Source organism: Equus quagga, chromosome 10 (assembly GCF_021613505.1).
Source record: "Equus quagga isolate Etosha38 chromosome 10, UCLA_HA_Equagga_1.0, whole genome shotgun sequence".
Classification (NCBI taxonomy): domain Eukaryota; kingdom Metazoa; phylum Chordata; class Mammalia; order Perissodactyla; family Equidae; genus Equus; species Equus quagga.
The window spans coordinates 111,292,286-111,310,349 of NC_060276.1; the positions used below are offsets into that span (position 1 = coordinate 111,292,286).

General features: G+C 41.8%; 1 protein-coding gene across 3 annotated transcripts in view; it reads left to right on the forward strand.

Moving 5' to 3' along the window:
* PIR (pirin) overlaps positions 1-18,064 on the forward strand; it is a 91,250-nt gene that overhangs the window by 11,436 nt on the left and 61,750 nt on the right. For all 3 annotated transcript variants that reach the window (XM_046673633.1, XM_046673631.1, XM_046673632.1), the window contains exon 4: positions 15,473-15,556. In XM_046673633.1, the coding sequence (XP_046529589.1) occupies positions 15,473-15,556 (84 nt within the window). The remainder of the gene's footprint in view (positions 1-15,472; positions 15,557-18,064) is intronic.

Sequence of the window (18,064 nt, forward strand, 5' to 3'; positions counted from 1 at the left end):
GGACTTCTAACAATTCATTATGCAAGGATAGAATAGGCTCCCTGGATCAAAGTGATTTCCTGACTCCTGGAGAAATGCAAGCATGCACTGAATGTTCGCTTGATGGGTGTGTTATCGGGATCAGTGGTCCCCAAAGTAGGCTGTGTGTGTGAGACGAGTCAGTGCTGTGCAGGAATCAAATACTAGAGCTCCCATTCTTTAAAATAAAATTGAAATTATGCTGTACTAGCACATGAATATAAATAAATATACATATTTTGAGTGCATGCTTGCATTTTTTAAACTGATAGTGACACGTGATCAAAGAAATACGGAGAATATTATCCTACAAAATTCTTATTGCCTCAAGGGTGAGCTGCGAGCCAGCAGTGGTATCACCTGGAGCCTGGGGCTCTGCCTCTGATGGACAGAGTCAGAGTCTGCATTTCAGCAACATCCTCAGGTGATTGATATGTGCATAAAAATTTGAGAAGTGCCTGTCTAGATGACCTTCCAAACTGGAAATACTATAATTCTATGAGATAAGAGTGAGAACCTGATTTTACTGAGTTAATTGCTGATTATTCTTCGGTTTGGCTAGCTATATATTTTCTGTTAAAAATTTGCCTGAAAATTGAGGAAGAAGGAATGCCCTAGAGAAGGAGGCACAGCTGGTGGTCACAAGACAAAGGGGAAAATGCACTCGGTATTTCCTGCCGGGAGTTTGGACTCTGGGAAGCATTGTTTTCAAAAGGCCTGAGTGGTAAAGCGTGGAATAATTTTGCAGTTACCTATTTCTGGTCAGGCCTGATATCTTGATTTGTTTAGGGCAGCTATAAATGATCAGAAACAAAGAACAATGTGGAAAATCCATGCCCTGCCAAAGTTTCGCTCACAAAAGTTCACATTTTTTGATGAACCCTTCACGCACCCTGAGAAGAGACATATTTTGTGCCTTTCAAAATCGTCCTTTAACTGATAGCCTCGGGACTTCCGAGGTTTTAGCGCTGAAAGTCCCTGTTCTGGGACCCACCCCTCAGTCCTGCGGAAACCAACATGGCTCATCCCTCCTGCTGAATTGAATTCAAGAACTGTTAGGAGTAAACCATCGCGCCTGCTTTGCAGGGAAGTTTTAGGATGGTCTTGTCAGTTATGTTGTTAGTTGGCCTTAGAAATGCTTTTCATGGTTTTTCCCTACATGCCTCAGCGTTCTTTGATTTTGTTCAGAACGAGCCTGCCCTGTTTCCCAGGGCGTGCCCATCAGAAAAGCCACACTCATATTTACTGGTTGGCAGCCAGCAGCGTTCGCATGCAGTGCCTGAACAATATCCTGGAGAGGAAGGGGAGGGTCCTGGTGACTCACACCTGGAACTTACAGCTGGACTCAAACCTCCCGGCTCCCCTCCCGGCTCCCACACAACCTGCTTTTCCCAGCTTGCTGTGCACTTTCAAAACCAAACCATACTGTTGTTGAATCAAGGCTGGAAAAAAAAGAAGAGCTTGATTAAATTCAAAATCTATTTTGCAAAGGAAACTAATACTCTAAGAAAACTAGGAAAGAAGGATACTTTCTCAGCATTGTAAAGACTGTCTACTGCTCAGCTAACATCCTATGTCATATCTAACACTGAGATATTAGACATACTCCTGTTAACTGGAGAAAAAGACAAGAATATCTACCAGCACCATTATGATTTAATGTGGTTCTGGAAGCTTTGAAGCTATTAATGAGAGTTATAGCTATTGGAAAGGAGGAGGAAAACCTATTTGTAGGTAATACGCGAATGCAAAAAAACCTCACAGTGGCCACATCCAGCTTTGGGTAGTGATGTGATTAGAGGAGGACTGAGGCACAGGACTTGTCTTGAAGTTGTGCTTACAGGGCAAGCACGTGGATTTTAGCTTATACGGTTATTTGGAATGATTCGGGGGGTGAGGCTAACAGATTATAGGAAGGAAGCTTAAGCAACCCTCACCTCCAAGACACCGCTCGGCACCATCGTGCTGAGAATATCAACAAAAACTTCTTAGTTTGTAAATGGCTGGATATAAAATAACTATGCAAAAATCACCTACATAAAAACAATAACCAGGGGCCGGCCCCATGGCCGAGTGGTTAAGTTCACGTGCTCTGCTTCAGCGGCCCATGGTTTTGCCAGTTCGGATCCTGGGCACAGACATGGCAGTGCTCATCAGGCCATGTTGAGGCGGCGTCCCACATGCCACAACTAGAAGGACCTGCAACTAAGATATACAACTATGTACTGGGGGGATTTGGGGAGATAAAGCAGAAAGAAAAAAAAAGATTGGCAACAGTCGTTAGCTCAGGTGCCAATCTTTAAAGAAAAAACCAAAAAACCCCAATAACCAGATATAATGGGAGAAACATCCCATCCCTAATAGCAGTAAGAACTCCAGTAAAATTCCAGAAGAAAAAGTTATTCCCCTTTAACCCAGTAATCCTACTTCTAGGAATCCAGTAATTTCCTGGAAAAAAACCCAAAGTAAGAACAAAGGTTTATTATACGAATGTTTATTCCAGTGCAATTTTAAAAAGTTGAAAACAAAGGAACAAAGTACGTATCCAAAATAATAAGGGAATGGTTATATATTTGGAAATTATAGAAGGAAATTAATATGTATCTGGAAGATGGAATGTTATGCAGTGTTTTTTATAAATGCAAATATGATTCCAGAAAATTTTCATTACCCTAAAAAGAAAGCCTGTACCCATTAGCAGGCACTCCCCATTCCTACTTCCCCCAGCCTCTGACAACCACACTTTCTGTCTCTATGGATCTGCTTCTTCTGAACATTTCATATAAAAAGAGTCATATGATATGTGGTCTTCTGTGTTTGGCTTCTGTCACTTAGCACCGTGTTTTCAAGGTTCATCCATGTTGTAGGATGTATTGGTACCTCGTTCCTTTTTATGGCTGAGTAATAGTCCATTGAGTAAACCACGTTCTGTTTATCCACTCATCTGCTGATGGACACTTGGGTTGTTTCCACTTACACCTTGATTCTCTGGTTGCCTAGATGATCTCTGAAAGGACACCCAAGAAACCGGAAATGGATCTCCCAGGGAAGGTTCCTCAGTGATGAGGGAGGGTGGGAAAGAGTTAACTTTCACGCTAACCCTCTTTTTCTCTTTGTACCTTTAGAATTGTGAACTATGTATATTGATTAATTATTTAAAATATTGATATTTTCAAAATTCCCTCTTCACACACCATATTTGAAGATAAACAGTGTTCTAGTTGGCGAAGCTCCCAATGCTCACTTGCTCTCCAGAAGTCTTGCTGAGGGCTTTGACTTGGGTCTGCCCCCTCCACATGAAATCAGCCTGGTCTGTGTTCTGTTCCAGTCAACCAGATAAGCTAATAATATATGCCAGCGCTAATGGGGAGGATGACCTAGGGGTAGCTCCCTCTAAGAAATATCTGTGTACCATTGGAGGTTCCCGTGAAATTTAAAAGAGTGCTTCAATTTAAAAGCATAACTTTCTCCTCTTCAACATGTTTCCTGGCTGAAAGGAAGTTAAAATTGTGTGTGTGTGTGTGTACACGCATGAGTTTAGAAGTGGGGATAGAGGACGTATAGTTTGCAAGAAGGTTGGAAAATGATTAAGGAAGAATGAAAGAGGTCCGGTTGAAGAAGCTTCACATTCTGAGGGAGAAGCTAGCACTCATAACAGAAAGTCTGGCAGGGTTTCTTGGAAAATCTGGCCATTAAGTTAGAAATGACTTTCTGGACAGTGTGGGAAAAGATAGAGGGCTGAGTCTGGGGATATAGTAGAAATGGTGAGTAGCTTAGTCAGACTTAATCACTGGATGTGTGTAGGGGTGGGCTCTAAAGCTGTAGGTTGGGCCATTATTGGGGAAAGCCTTCAAGGCGGAACTCAGTCCCTGGTGATGAATGAATGGCCAGTATTTTATATCCTGAAACTCTCAATTTAAGTCAATCATGTTAAATTAGAACCATCTTTATCTGAAAGTCCAGCTTTTAGACTTTGTATATCAGTATTTCTCAACTGGGGGTAATTTTGCCCACACGGGATCTTGTGGCAATTTCTGGAGACATTTCTGGTTATCCCAACTGGGGCTGCTACTGCCATCTAGTGAGTAGAGGCCAGGAATGCTGCTGAGCAGCCTACAGTGCACAGGACAGCGGCACAGCAAAGAATTAAACCCTAGTCTGTGTTAACAAGCATAGGTCACGTGAGGGAAACTAGCAGTTTCACTGAAATATTCTTCAAAAGTAGGCCAAATGAATTCTCCACAACGTGCCCCATCTGCCCCACTCCCACCCTCTTACGGTCGTAAACAGAAACCATTCATGTCTGAGAGACTCCATTCCTAGAGTTCTTAAGTAGACAAATTGAGGGGGGGTGGGTAATGAAGTCCTTAAACCAGTCATTAAACATTCTTTTATGTCACACATAAAATAATGCTTTTTAAGTTAAGACTAAAAATAAGTCCACAATAAATTAACATAGATCATTACATGATAAAAAGCTTCTTGCAAACCTTCCACACTGTTAGCAAAACTGCTTCAGGGTTATCTGTCAATAGACTTTTTTTTTTTTTTTTGGTGAGGAAGATTGTCCCTGAGCTAACATCTGTGCCGATCTTCCTCTGTTTTGTATGTGGGATGACACCACAGCATGGCATGAAGAGCAGTGTGTAGGTCTGCGCCTGGGATCCCAACCCATGAACCCTGGGCCACTGAAGCAGAGTGTGCAAACTTAACCACTACACCACCGAGCTGGCCCCTCAATAGACTTTTAAATGCAGTGCCTGACCATATGGGATTAAACCCAAGGAAATTTGCCAGACAATAATATTAGCTACCAGCTTTATGGGAAGCTTCCCGTGCCACCCTGAAAAGTAGGATTTGTTAGCCCCTCATTTTACAGATGAAGAAACAGGCTTAGGGAAGTGGTGACTTGTCAAGCTCACACAGCCCATACAGGGCAGGATTCGACGGGCCCATCTGATCCCAGGCCCACACTTGTCCACTCGTCTATGCTACCACTCCTTCTGGAACAGAGTTCCCTTTCTATACAAGTGATGATGTCTCAATACATTGACATGTTCAGATGATTAAAAGATTTTTAATGCCCTTAGAAATGAGATTGCACGGGTGACACAGATCCTAAAACTGTGCACAGTTCTTATTCCCTCTGCTACCCACTCACCGTGGGACCTGATGCTTTCATGGTTCAGGGATCCAAGTTTTCCTACCTGTAAGCACAAAGTAGTACTCTCACTTCTCCTGAACTTCTGGTATAATGATGAAATGGATTAGGTTGGTTGACTGTCTGGATATTTAAGGACAATCATTTAGCTTCATGCAGCCACAGGGAGACCATCTATGATCTAGTAATGACATGATAAGTAACAAAATCTTGTTTTAGTTGCTCATGACCTCTTATTACAACCTAAAAATTCTTTTTCTCCTTCTATATACCTTTTTGCCCTACCCGCCCGACCTTTTCCCCAATATTTCAATCTTTAAGGACCAGCTGGGGGGGCTGCTTTCTCCATGAATTACTCCTCCATGCTTCCAGATCCTTCTTCATCAGAATTAATCTTCTGTTTCCACCGGGACTAATTGTCCATCTCTTGAGCTTTCACTCCTCTTGGCTGCATGTTTTGGTAGTTGATCCCTTGCTAGAGTGGCAGCTCCCTGAGGTGGGGAAGGAGTGATCATTGTGTTCCTCTGGGGTGATTTCTAACTTTCTGTTTATGACATTTTTGTGATGACATTTTCCCTTGTGCAGGCTGAAATCGAAGAATGAAAGAGAGAGATTAAAAATTACTTGCAAATTTAAAATTTCCTAAATAAAGACAAAAAATTGGCATCCCTGTGTCAGGCTCCCTTATTAGAAAACATTTTATTGCTTCTTGAAGTCCAGAATCCTGAGGACTGTGGCCCAATAACATCAAATACAATGAATGCATTCACTAAAAGTTTGAGAAATTAAATCCTTATGATGAATTGAATCAGGGAATAATAATAATAATGCACCCATCAAAAGGTGTCAGCTGCTTAATTAAATTTAATGTTATTATAATGGAATTTTAACAAAATAATAAAATGAGGTAAATCGACATGATTCCCTTAAATCTCTCTCTGTAAGAGCCCTGTGAGCCCCAAACCTGCCTAGGACCATGTCTGCAAAGGAGCGTTTTCAGGCACTTCATTCTTAGATGTCTGCCCTGACAGCTTATAGCTGGAGACTGCTGAGCAGAAAAACTTCCCTGTACACCACAACATAGCTCGGCCCTTGATGACTAGACGGCGGCCTGCCACAGGGACACACAGTCTTTAAGCAGAGACAGTGTGCATGTGCTAGAATATATACAGTTATCAGAGGATCTGTTAACAAGACGTATTCCTGGTTTGGTGAGGACTAGTTTTAGAAAAACAGTGAGCACACATCATTAAGAACAGCAGAGGGCACTCTGAAGCAACAATACTTCTAACTACTTACATTTCACCCTCTGGGTGCAGACACAACACTTTTGTATGTGGGACGTTTGGGTCATCATTGAAGTTGGCAAACCATTCCCTTAAGGCCTCGTCAACATAATATGGGAGCTAAAACAATGGACGCGGACACCTTGACCACAGTTTTACATGATGTAGGTGGTATCAATTAAGAAGCTGGCCTGATGATTACATGGGGATCCAGGGGTAGTTTGTCTGAAGAGATTCCCCAAAAGGTTGAATCCTGACTGGGGTTCGAAGAGGAAGGGCATTCCTGACCCTGGGGTTCTAGAAGCAGCTGGAAGGTTCTGAGGGAGTCTTCAATTCAGCTTGATGTGTGTATCAGAAATTTTACTCAGAGTGAAAGGAAAATTAGTAGATTTGGGAGACTTTTGAAAATGGGGGCAACGGAAAAATATATAAGGAAAATTGCTTATAAGTTGGTTGTTCTTTTCTCTGTAGTTAGATGCCATTTGGTAGAACTCTTCAACATCCACACCAAAGGAAGATCCCGTGATCACCCCATCTCAGGATTCTGTGGCTGCCTGTCCTTCCATCAGCCTTTTCTCCAGTTCACCCAGGAACCATAAGGCCTATTCCGAGCTTTCTGTGCAATAGTACAAGGACCCTGTCTTTGCCAGAGATAGCCAGTTTGCCTAAAGCCCTCTCAGCTGGCAGTCCTGGCTGCTCTTGCAACTCCCGCCAGATCTCTCCTCAAAGGCAAGCACTTTGCTCACGACACGTACATTCTTGCCAAGACACTGTCAGCTTTTGTGCAGCAACATGGGAAGGTGAAAATAGTTTTATTCTCAGAGACAGAAAATGCTAATTTAAGTCCTTGCTCTGCTATTATTAACAGTGTAACACACTAAGCCACACTGTTGTCATCGATAGCATGTAGATAATAATATATTCCCAGGATCAGATGCTTTTTATACGCCAAAATGCTATGCAAATGCAAGATGCTGCTATTCATTCATTCATTCAACAGATCTTTAGTGCCACCTAGACACTATTCTAGATGAGCAAAAAAAAAAGTCCCTGCTTTCATGGAGGTTACATTCTCTTAGGGAAGACAGATAATAAAGGAATAACCAAATAATTACATAAAATATATCTCATAGTAGAAAAGCTAGGAAGTAAAAAAATATCCCATAGTAAAAAAGCTAGGAAGAAGAAACAAATCAGGGTGGGAGGATAAAGAACAGATTGATCAGTTAGATGGGCCGGTTGGGGATGGCCTCTCTTAGGCAGTGACGTTTGAACAGAGGCCTGAATGAAGTGAGGAAGTGAACCATGAGAATATCGGGGGACTACATTCCAGGAAGCACGAGGGAGCACCTGAGGGAGGATCTAGGGTGGGATCTCTGCCCGCGGAAGTGTGGCAGACATGCTGATTCTAGAACTTACCAAACACTTCTTATGTGCCAGGCGTTTTGCACATATTACCTCATTTAGTCGTCACCGTGCTCTGTGAGCTCACCTCCTAGGTCCATGCTGTACGTGAAGAAACTGAGCCTCCAAGAAGTTAAAGGACATCACCCCACATCTCACACCTGGTCAGTGGCAAACCTGAGACTCCAACCAGGGCCCCAAAGCCAGAGTGGTTCTCCGAGACAGGGCCACGCCAGCAGGGGGCGGTGTGGCGGGAGTCCCTGAAACATTGGTGCCTCTGCAGGATTGTGGCAGGAAATGTCGAGGAAGGGCCCAGTAGAGCTTTAAAATATTTGGATTTGCCCGTTGGTTGAATACCTAAACCGTATTGGTTATCTTTCCCGTTTGGTTATCTTTCCACCTTTTGGCACTTGTGAAGGTGTGTATGTGGGGTCGAGATTGGATGAGCCAGTTTAGTGGGGGTGATTTTCCAGGTTTCTCAGTGATTGCTCAAGTCACTAAAACATTTTTGTCAAGTAACTTGGGTCCTTAACTGTATGGATTCAAATGTTATGTTTCTATCCTTGAAGACCAGTTAGCAGCTTCTATTATGCAATATGTCCCTTGCCGGCCTCTCTCATCAGCCATGACCTCAACTCCTGTTTTTGTTTTGTTTTTCTCTTTTTCCTACTCAGCTACCAATAGAAAAAAAGCCATCCATTTAGGGCAAATGGAAATTAGAAGAAAACATAGGGGTTTTTTTCCTATAATATAAACATTTTGCTTTAATGAGGAAGTCTTGCATCTATAAGAATGAATGAGGTCATCACACTCTTCCTTCTAAATACCAGCCAGAAGGAAACAACAAACTATATTCTGTCTTATGCTATAATTCTTCAGAATTAATTTTTAGCTCCTTGTGGTACGTCTTTCGTAAATTTCACAATGCGGGTGACACTTTTCTTTTATTATTATTGTGGGCTGTGTCCGTCTCCTCCCAAACACAAATACACGAGGAAATCAAAACTGACAAGGAAGCAAAAGTATTTAGTAAAGACCCAAGGAAAGTTTAGGACTAGAAGGAGGAAAGGACAAAGCAGGACCAGGAAGCGTGTCAAGTCTTTAAGAAAACACCTGTTTCAGATTACAGATTTCTCACTTAGTTAGGTACACACAACTCTTGAGCTTAAACATAACACCCACAATTCCCTGAACCGCCCACGGCAGTTCTCCAGGTGTTTGCGATTATGTAATGTCCCCAAAATCATCTGGATTGTGTCAACTCTCAGAAGTACAGCTTGAGTCTAAAAAAAATCCGTCTGCAAGCATTAATTTATACTTAAGATCTCAGTGTAGCATTTTCAGCACTTAGCAAAAATAAATAAAATAACAGATAAATAAAAGGTCAATAGTTTCCTTGGTTCCTGATTTTTTCCCCAAAAGCTAAAAGTATGGTTTTTGCTTTAAGTAATAAAAGGCAGGCGTTATGGACTCAGTAAAGCTTCATTTACCAGATTTTTTAGTTATTTAGAATGGGAGAAATGATGTTTACTTTTATATTACCAGAGAAAAAAGGACATCCACACTACAAAAGTGGAGGAAAAGGGGAGATAACTGTCTTCTTAATCCTTTCGAAAAAGTGTTGGAATTGCTCTCTAAAGTAAAATTTGCAAAAAAATAAAAATAAAAAACCCTTTCTTAGTGTCCACGTAAATTTTCATTTTTAAATGAGTCACGCTCACCGCAATTTACTTTTTAAAGTTGCCTGACATAGTTTTTTAGATGATTAACAACTTGAAAGCCCTTAGGCTTGGATAGTTGAAAAACATTTGGGGATGGAAAAGAATATGATCTGAAAGAGGCTCCTGTGAGAACCCAAAGACGAGCTTCAGCCCAAACAGATTGAAAACTGCCGTTATTATGCAGTTATTTTAATTAAAAATGCATGCGTCACAGGAAAAGGAAAGCAATTCTAGACGCTGATCCTTATAGTTTGGCTGTTAGTTTGAAATTTGGAAGCTTTTTATTTGTCCCCTTAAATTTGTAAGCTTTGTATAGGGTCCCAAGTACTTAATTCCTATTCTGGCATGAGTGCCCTCCATAGTAATTCCAGGTCTTTTCCACCTACTAATATATTAAACTTGGGGCTAACTGTGTTGTCCTCACACATAACACGGATTTTCTTCTGATTCTTGGTGTCTTCCTTATGTCTCACTGCCTTCCTATCCAGCCCAGTTCACCTGAACAGGGGACAAATATTCACCAGCTTCTATGCAGAATAAAGCACATCACTTATTTTCATTCACTGATTAGTGGCAGCATCTTTATATTTTTCCAAAATAAAAAATTGTTTCCATTGTGAAAAAGTAAACTACTCATTCCAGAAAACGCAAACCAACAGAAAAGTGGAAAGAAGATATCAAAACGCACCTGCACTTCCACCATCTGGAGATGACCACTGTTCACGTTTTGGTGTATGTCTGTCCAGGCACCTCCATGCATACCCGAACATGACTGCATACAATTTTATTTAAATGAATTCGTGTAAATGAATCATTGCATTTGATCTGTTTAAATAAGATTTCTGTTCTGTAGCCTTTTTTTGATTAAATAATATTTCATTTTTCTGTGTCAGTAAATAAAGATGTATATTACTTTTTAACAGTTGTATAGTATTCCCTTGTCTAGCTATACCATAATTTAGCTAAGTTACCCTATTAATGCATCATCCAGATTATTCCTGTCTTTTTGCTATTGTAATAAGCATTTCAAAAGTAGATTTGTGCAGACATTTTGTATTTTTGTTGTCTCCTTAGACTTAAATCGTGGAAGTGTATTTTTTGCATTTAAATCCTTAATCCGTCTGGAACACGTTTCTGTATCTAGTGAGGACTTATATGGTCAGCAGATTGTTCTAACACCATTTATTGGAAAATGCATTCTTGCCCCACTGCTTTGAAATCGCTGTCATCATGTATTAATTTCCCATACAATTGGAGCTTTTCTAGTCCCATGCCGATGTTGCACTGTTGCCATTACTATAACAAGTTCCCAGGTGGGGATTTTAGACTTAAAACCTATGTATTAGTTAGTGTTCTCCAGAGAAACAGAACTAATAGGATATATATAGATATACATAAGAGGAGATTTATTGTAGGAATTGGCTCACGAGATTATGGAGACTGAGAAGTCTCAGGAGCTGCCATCTGCAAGCTGGAGACCCAGGAAAGCCAGTAGTATACAGTCATGCGTCGTATAACGATGGGGACACATTCTGAGAAATGTGGCATTAGGCGATTTTGTCATTGTGTGAACATCATAGAGTGTACTTACACAAACCTAGATGCTATAGCCTACTACACACCTAGGCTTTATGGTACTAATCTTATGGGACCACCGTCATGTATGTATTGTTGACCAAAACGTCATTATACGACACATGACTGTAATTCAGTGTGAGGCCCCAGGACTGAGGACCAGGGGGGCTGCTGGTGAAAGTCGTGGAGTCCAAAGGCCCGAGAACCGGGAGCTCTGATGTCTGAGGGCAGGAGAAGATGGATGTCCCAGCTCAAGCAGAGAGTGAATTTGCCTTTCCTTTGTCTTTTTGTTCTGTTCAGGCCCTCAACGGATTGGATGATGCCCACCCTCATTGGTGAGGGCCGTCTTCTTTAGTCAGTCTGCAGCTTCAAATGCTAATCCTTCCAGAAACACTTTCACAGACCCGCCCAGGAATACCATTTTGCCAGCTATCTGAGTATCCCTTAGCCCAGTCAAGTTGACATAAAATTAGCCATCACAACCTAGAACCTCCAATTTCTGTAGCTGTCTGGCTGTCACCCGCTGGGGTAAAGGTTGTTGCCCAGGCCATGCTGTACACAGTATACCTCAATGACATTGTTCTGCAGGAAGAAACATGGAGAGTCTTCAAGTCAGCCAGCCCTGATTTGCACTGTAGTAAGTGTTCTATAAATATTTGGATTCAAGAACTGGCACCAAATAAAGTTAGCTCAAGAAGAGATGGGTTTATTACAAGACTACTATGTAAGATTTCAACAGCATGACAGTAGCAGGTCTTTCATTGCCCTTAGTTTGGGGTATGAGGAGGCATGATAAATCATGGCCTGTTTTCCTAGCCTGAATTCTGAACCAATGGAGAAGATAAAAGTAAGAAAGGTGGCAGACAGAAATATACCTTTATTTCTGATAAAGCTGATATTAGAGAATATGGCTTACATCTGCAGGCGGCTGGGCTTCCGAATATTGTACCTGAAACTTAAGCACATCTTATTTGGATCTCACTGGTTGTGCTGGACCCCTGCAGGCCACCGCCATGGGGGCTGGGCCCTCTCACAGAGGCAAAGAGCAGAAGGGAACAGTTGCTTTCTGTGGACAGGCTGATTCCCAGAGAGGAAGGGGTTCAGCTGTGCAAGTGCAGTTTCTTCTTTCAAGTCCACCAATCAGATTAAGTTGTCCTCTCCCCACTATGGAAGGCTGGGCGAGGTATAGCAAGAGGTGAGGAGAGCTCATGTCAATGGAGTACCCTCCGTGGGGAAGGATGTATCAAAAAGGGCAGCGGAGGGTTTTCCTAACTCCGTGTGGAACATCGTGCCCTGGTTTAATCAGCTGCAGCTGATGGAGCAGGAGTCACGTGATATAGGTCAGGACATGGCTGTGGGAGGACACGGTCATGGCTAAATCTAGTATAGCACTGTGATTGGTTTTATTTCTTGGCCCCTTCTCATCTCTCTAGGCTTATCTCTTGCCATTCCCATTGCTTGAATGAGCCATGCTTCTCTCTCACTTCTCAGTCTTCACTTATGCCTGGAATACACTTCTGGGCCACCTTCACCACCATCTTTTTTTGTCTAGCTTATTCCCATCCCTCCTTTAGCTCTCACCTACACTGAGAAGCTTTACCTTATGTACAAGTGTGAATTAAATACCTTCCTGTTCTCCTCACAGTACCTTAAACTCACCCAACGGGACACTGATTCCTTATTTTATTCCTGATTACTCTGTCTTCCACATGAGAATGTAAGCTTCATGAAGACAATCACTGTATCTGTCTTCTCCATTGGAAGACCTCAATGACTATTTGTTCAATGAATTCATAAATGAATGCTGTTGGTGAACTTGCCTTCTTAATTTTTTATTTTAAAATTCTTTTGTCGTAGGTTTTATATCTGTGAATTGATCATATTTTGGCTGTTTCTAAATATACAAATGTATAGGAAAAATGGTCAAAAACCCACTGCCACTTATGATTTATAAAACAACTTTTTGAATTTTCATATGAAAAAGATCAGTTAGGTCTACATTTTATATCTTAGGATAAAGCAAAAGCACAGACTACAAAAGCGATCTGGCCTAGACATACATAATGGGTTCTGGTATGGAGGAGGAAGTAATTTTATTTGTGTAAAACAGCAATATCTGATGTGTATGCTGAGAACTTCATAAATATTTTCTCTTCTCTCACCTCTTGGTTAAATTTTTTTGTTATTCTTTCTTGTTTAAATATAATGATATTTTGACTCTGTTTCTTTTTGTGATTTTAGAGAGTTGTGGTTTGTAAGTAAGAAGCATTTTTTAAAGAACTGATTTGAATTGTTATTTAGTTGAATGGATCTTTGAGTGAAAATTAGATCTGGCTTACATAATTACAAGAGATGCTTGGATTTTAATTGCAGACTGCATTTTCTCATTCACTCATTTAATGGTGATTAAATAGAATTTTGAAGTAAAATTTCCAAGATTAAAAAGGATAAACACATTAAGCTGTAAAGAAAACATTGGGAGAGCTAGAATATGAAAACTTCATCCGGTAACGTAAAGGTTCGAAATTGTTACTTGTAGGCCTGAGGCATGGTTACAGATAAACATGGTTTTGCACACGCCTTTCAGATCTGCTTAGGCTAGTTGATATTTCTTGTTGGAATTACAGATGAATTTCATAAATGTGTACAAAATGAACAAAATGGATGGTCAAATCTAAAGAGTTATATAGAGAGAGCCCATACCTTGATGCATACACAAGATTTTTTTTTTTTGAGGAAGCTTAGCCCTGAGCTAACTACTGCCAGTCCTCCTCTTTTTTGCTGAGGAAGCCTGGCCCTGAGCTAACATCCATGCCCATCTTCCTCTACTTTATACGTGGGATGCCTACCACAGCATGGCGTGCAAAGTGGTGCCATGTCCGCACCCGGGGTCCGAACCGGCGAACCCCGGGCCGCCGAGAAGCGGAACGTGCGAACTTAACCACTGCACCACCGGGCTGGCCCATACACAACATTTTAAGCTTTAAGTATTAAATTGTATATTTCAAATAACAATGTTACCACATCCCTGGGGTAGTTTAAAATTCTAAGTATTTGGGGGTCTTTTTAATCTTTGTTAGGATAACCACAATAGCTTTAAAAATGAGAATTTTAAGAGTTGCTTGATTTTTCCTTTTAGTAAAATAATGAAATAAGAAGGGCTGAATTTTCTCCTCTTTAGAGTTGGTGACATCTCATTCTACCAAAAGGTACTGTGATTGCAGAGGGTCCTGGTAAGGTTTTGCTCCCCACACAAAATGCTTACCAGAGCTGACTACTGATTTCCAAATTTGTTTATCCAGATCAGCATTGTCAAATAGAACTTTCTGTAAAGACGGAAATGTTCTGTAATCTGCGCTGTCCACTATGGCAGCCACTAGCCACATGGGGCTCTTGAGTACTTAAATGTGGCTAATACAACTTAGGAGCTAAATTTTTGATTTTGTTCAATTTTATTATTATTTGTGTGTGTTTGAGGAAGATTAGCCCTGAGCTAACATCTGTACCAATCTTCCTCTACTTTGTATGTGGGTCACTGCTACAGCATGGCTGATGAGTAGAGTATGTCTGCGCCTGGGATTCGAACCTGCAAACCCTGGGCTCCAGAAGTGTGTGTGAAACTCCAACTACTTGGCCATGGGTCCGGCCCCCAATTTTGTTTAGTTTTAAGTAATTTAAACTTAAGCAGCCACATGTGGCTAGTGGCTACTCTATTGGACAACACAGCATTTCTTTCCACTTCTAGATTTAGTATGGGCATGCTGCTGGAAAAGTTGACTTTAATTTGCATGAATTCATTTGATGTGTTTCACCAACATTTATCGAGCACCTAGTGAGTTTGTGTGCCTGGTGTCAGAAATACATTTCCTTTGGATTTCTTAAATCAGCTTTTAGGGAAAGATGTGGAGACCTGAGATCTGTCATCCTACACAGCTGAGTGAACATGGCCTTGGTAACAGGGCCCCTGCTGTTTCAACAGGAGCTGCCTCTCTTTCACTCTGAGCTCCAGGACCCATGGCAGGGCCATTGCCTGCCAGGCTGAGGGGATAAGTGGGGGCTCCTCTCACCTGGCTGTGAGCTCTGGCATGCTCAGGGCTGCATCTGCCCAAAGGAAGGGGCTCCTGTTTGAAATTCTCTCAAAGACGTTGTATGGGCTAGCACAGCCCTTTCACTGAGATTCATTCCCTCAGCTTGCCCTTCTGGCTTAGCTGCTTCTGACACTTTCCTCAACACGTTTCTATGGAAAAATTGAACAACTCTTCACAGCTATCCAACATCTACTTTTTCTTCTGCTTATTTTTTCAAAGGTGTCTTACCTCCTGGAAGGGGGAAGCATGGCCCATGAAGATTTCTGTGGACACGTTGGTCAAATGAACCCAGGAGACCTGCAGGTATGGGCAAGGAAAAGGAATTGCTGATGGTTTAATAGTCTTTGGGTGTGCATGCTTGATCTCACCCACTTCCAGCACATTCGTGCTTTCCTTCCTCCCTCTGTTAGATCCTTGACCTCTCCTTTTCTAGGGATCCTTCCACTCAGCCTGGAAGTCTGCACAGGTCTCTTATATTCTTCTCTCACGCTTCCCTTGATGCCCTCAATCACTTTTTAGCTCCCACCTAGTCTTTTTCTTACATTTCTCAAACGAGGAATCAAGAGTGACTGTCTCAACTTCCTTATCTTCCATTTCATCTTCCACTCAACGAAATCAGAGTTGGTCTCTCACCAGCCCCCAAACCTTTACTGAAGCTGTTCAAGTAATGGTCACTCCTGATGTCCTAATTGCCAAATTCATTGCACCAGTTTCAGTCCTCATCTTTCTAGACCTTTCTGCTCCATTTGAGACAATTTACTGTTTATCTTCCAACTCATTTACAGGGGTAGGTATTGTCACTTAAGACGGTGACCCAAACCCTGCCACCATCCTAGTCTTGTCTGAGACGTGTTACAATTAAAATCCCCGGGAAATGCTTGCATCATCTTTGCCCATTTTGTAAGTCTGAACTCTATATCATATACTTTCTGGGATCATTTGCATATTTTGTGGAATGAAAACTGCAAATATTTGAATCGTAATGTTTCAATAAACATAAAATTTATAGACAGAAAAGCAAAAGGACAAAGAGTTGTGGCCAAAAGTCAACAGTATCCTCTCACTGCAGCAGGACATAAAGTGGAGGCTGCCCAGAGCGGTAGATGAGATGGCTGGTGTGTCCTGACCAGGGAACTGGCAATTCCCTTGCCTTCAGGCTGCCTCTGCAGTTGTACCTGTTAGGTGCTGGTCAACACCTCTCCTACCATTAGAATTTCACATTTGATTAGAATAACAATTGCATCATGTCTTTTTGTTTATTCAGCATTTCCGTATGCATGATCTCTCTAAGGTAAGTATTTTTTTTTACCTCGTTCTAAAAATGAAAGAATGGGGATTTAAAGAGTTAAAAAAATGATGTCCATGGCTTCAGAGGTATTAAATGATGAGGTTGGAGAGAGAACCGTGTTCTCCCCCTCCAAATCCAATGGGTGAGCCATTTAAAGAAAGGTATTGCCAAACTAGATGATATCTGAAAAAGAAAAACCAAGGTATGAAAGGCAGATTGAACATACGGAGAGATGAACTGTTAACAGGAAAATGCTTAAAAGTGAGAAGACAAGTCTGAGGAACACCAGTAGCTCTCGTCAGATAGAAGTGCAGCGTGGGAGGATGTTTAGATTTACTTTCTATTGCATTAGAGCGGGAGTCAGCAAATGTTTTCTATAATGGCCAGATAGTAAATATTCTAGGCTTCGCAGGTCATATGGTCTGTAGTAACACTCAACTCTACCTTTACAGCAGGAAAGCAGACAGACAGTGTGTCAGTGAATGGGTGTGTCTGTGCCAATAAAACTTTATGTATAAAATCAAGTGGCAGGTGGGATTTGGCCTGTGGGCTGTAATTTGCAGACTCCTGTACTAGAAGGTTTCATCAGCCTTATCAAATGGAAGACAGAGGGAAGTCTCTTTAGATTTAGTGAAAGAAAGAAAGAAATCTCTAAAATATGCACTGGCCTTCTTTCAGATCCTTGAATTGCTCATTCTTGTCTCAGTCTTTTACATGCCGTTCCCTTTGTGTGGAATCTCTTCCCCTTCCCCTGGTCAATTCTTGCTCCTTCTTTGGGTCTCAGACTGAAGGCTGCTGCCTTGAATGAGCAGACCATTGCCTTTGTTCTCACAGGAGCCTATCATTCTCCACAGCGCCAAGCACAATCCTAAGATCAATAATTATTTGTGTAATTGTTTAAGGATTGTTTAATTGTTTAAGTTACGAGGGCCGTGTGGAAGATGCTGTTGTTGGCTTGCCCTGTAGCCCTTTGACCCAGCTCTGAATTCACATGGTCACAGTCCCCACGTGTGTGCATGGCTCCCCATCTCCAGTGCTGCTACTCTGCCTGAGAGCTTTCTCGAGCCCAGTACTTGGCAGTCTGCAGCCCGGATGTGCCAAGGATTTACACCGCCAGGGGGACTCTCGTCAGTGAGGGATGGGAGTCGGTGGATAAACACCCTAGCTTCCCCTCCTCTCCAGCCAACCATTCTCAAATGCATCTTCTACGTGGTTCCCAGGGGAATTGCGCCCCAGGTGCCCACGGGTGTAGCTCGCTCATTAACACTCCTTTTTGGCTTTCTCCCTCACCTAGCTCACTCTTCTCTGCTCTTCCCCGCTTGTGCTTTCTGCATCACTTTCCAAATAAACTACCTGCACTTAAGTCCTTGTCTCAGGATCTTCTGTGGGAGAACCCAAGCTAAGACAGGCAGGAAACCTATCTGTTAAGTTCCATCCCTTCATCCTCTGATCTCAAGGTTAGTGTCTGAGGCTGGCCCCTGATATGCTCTTAAAGAAGAAGTAAATGCATGCTTGAAGAATTT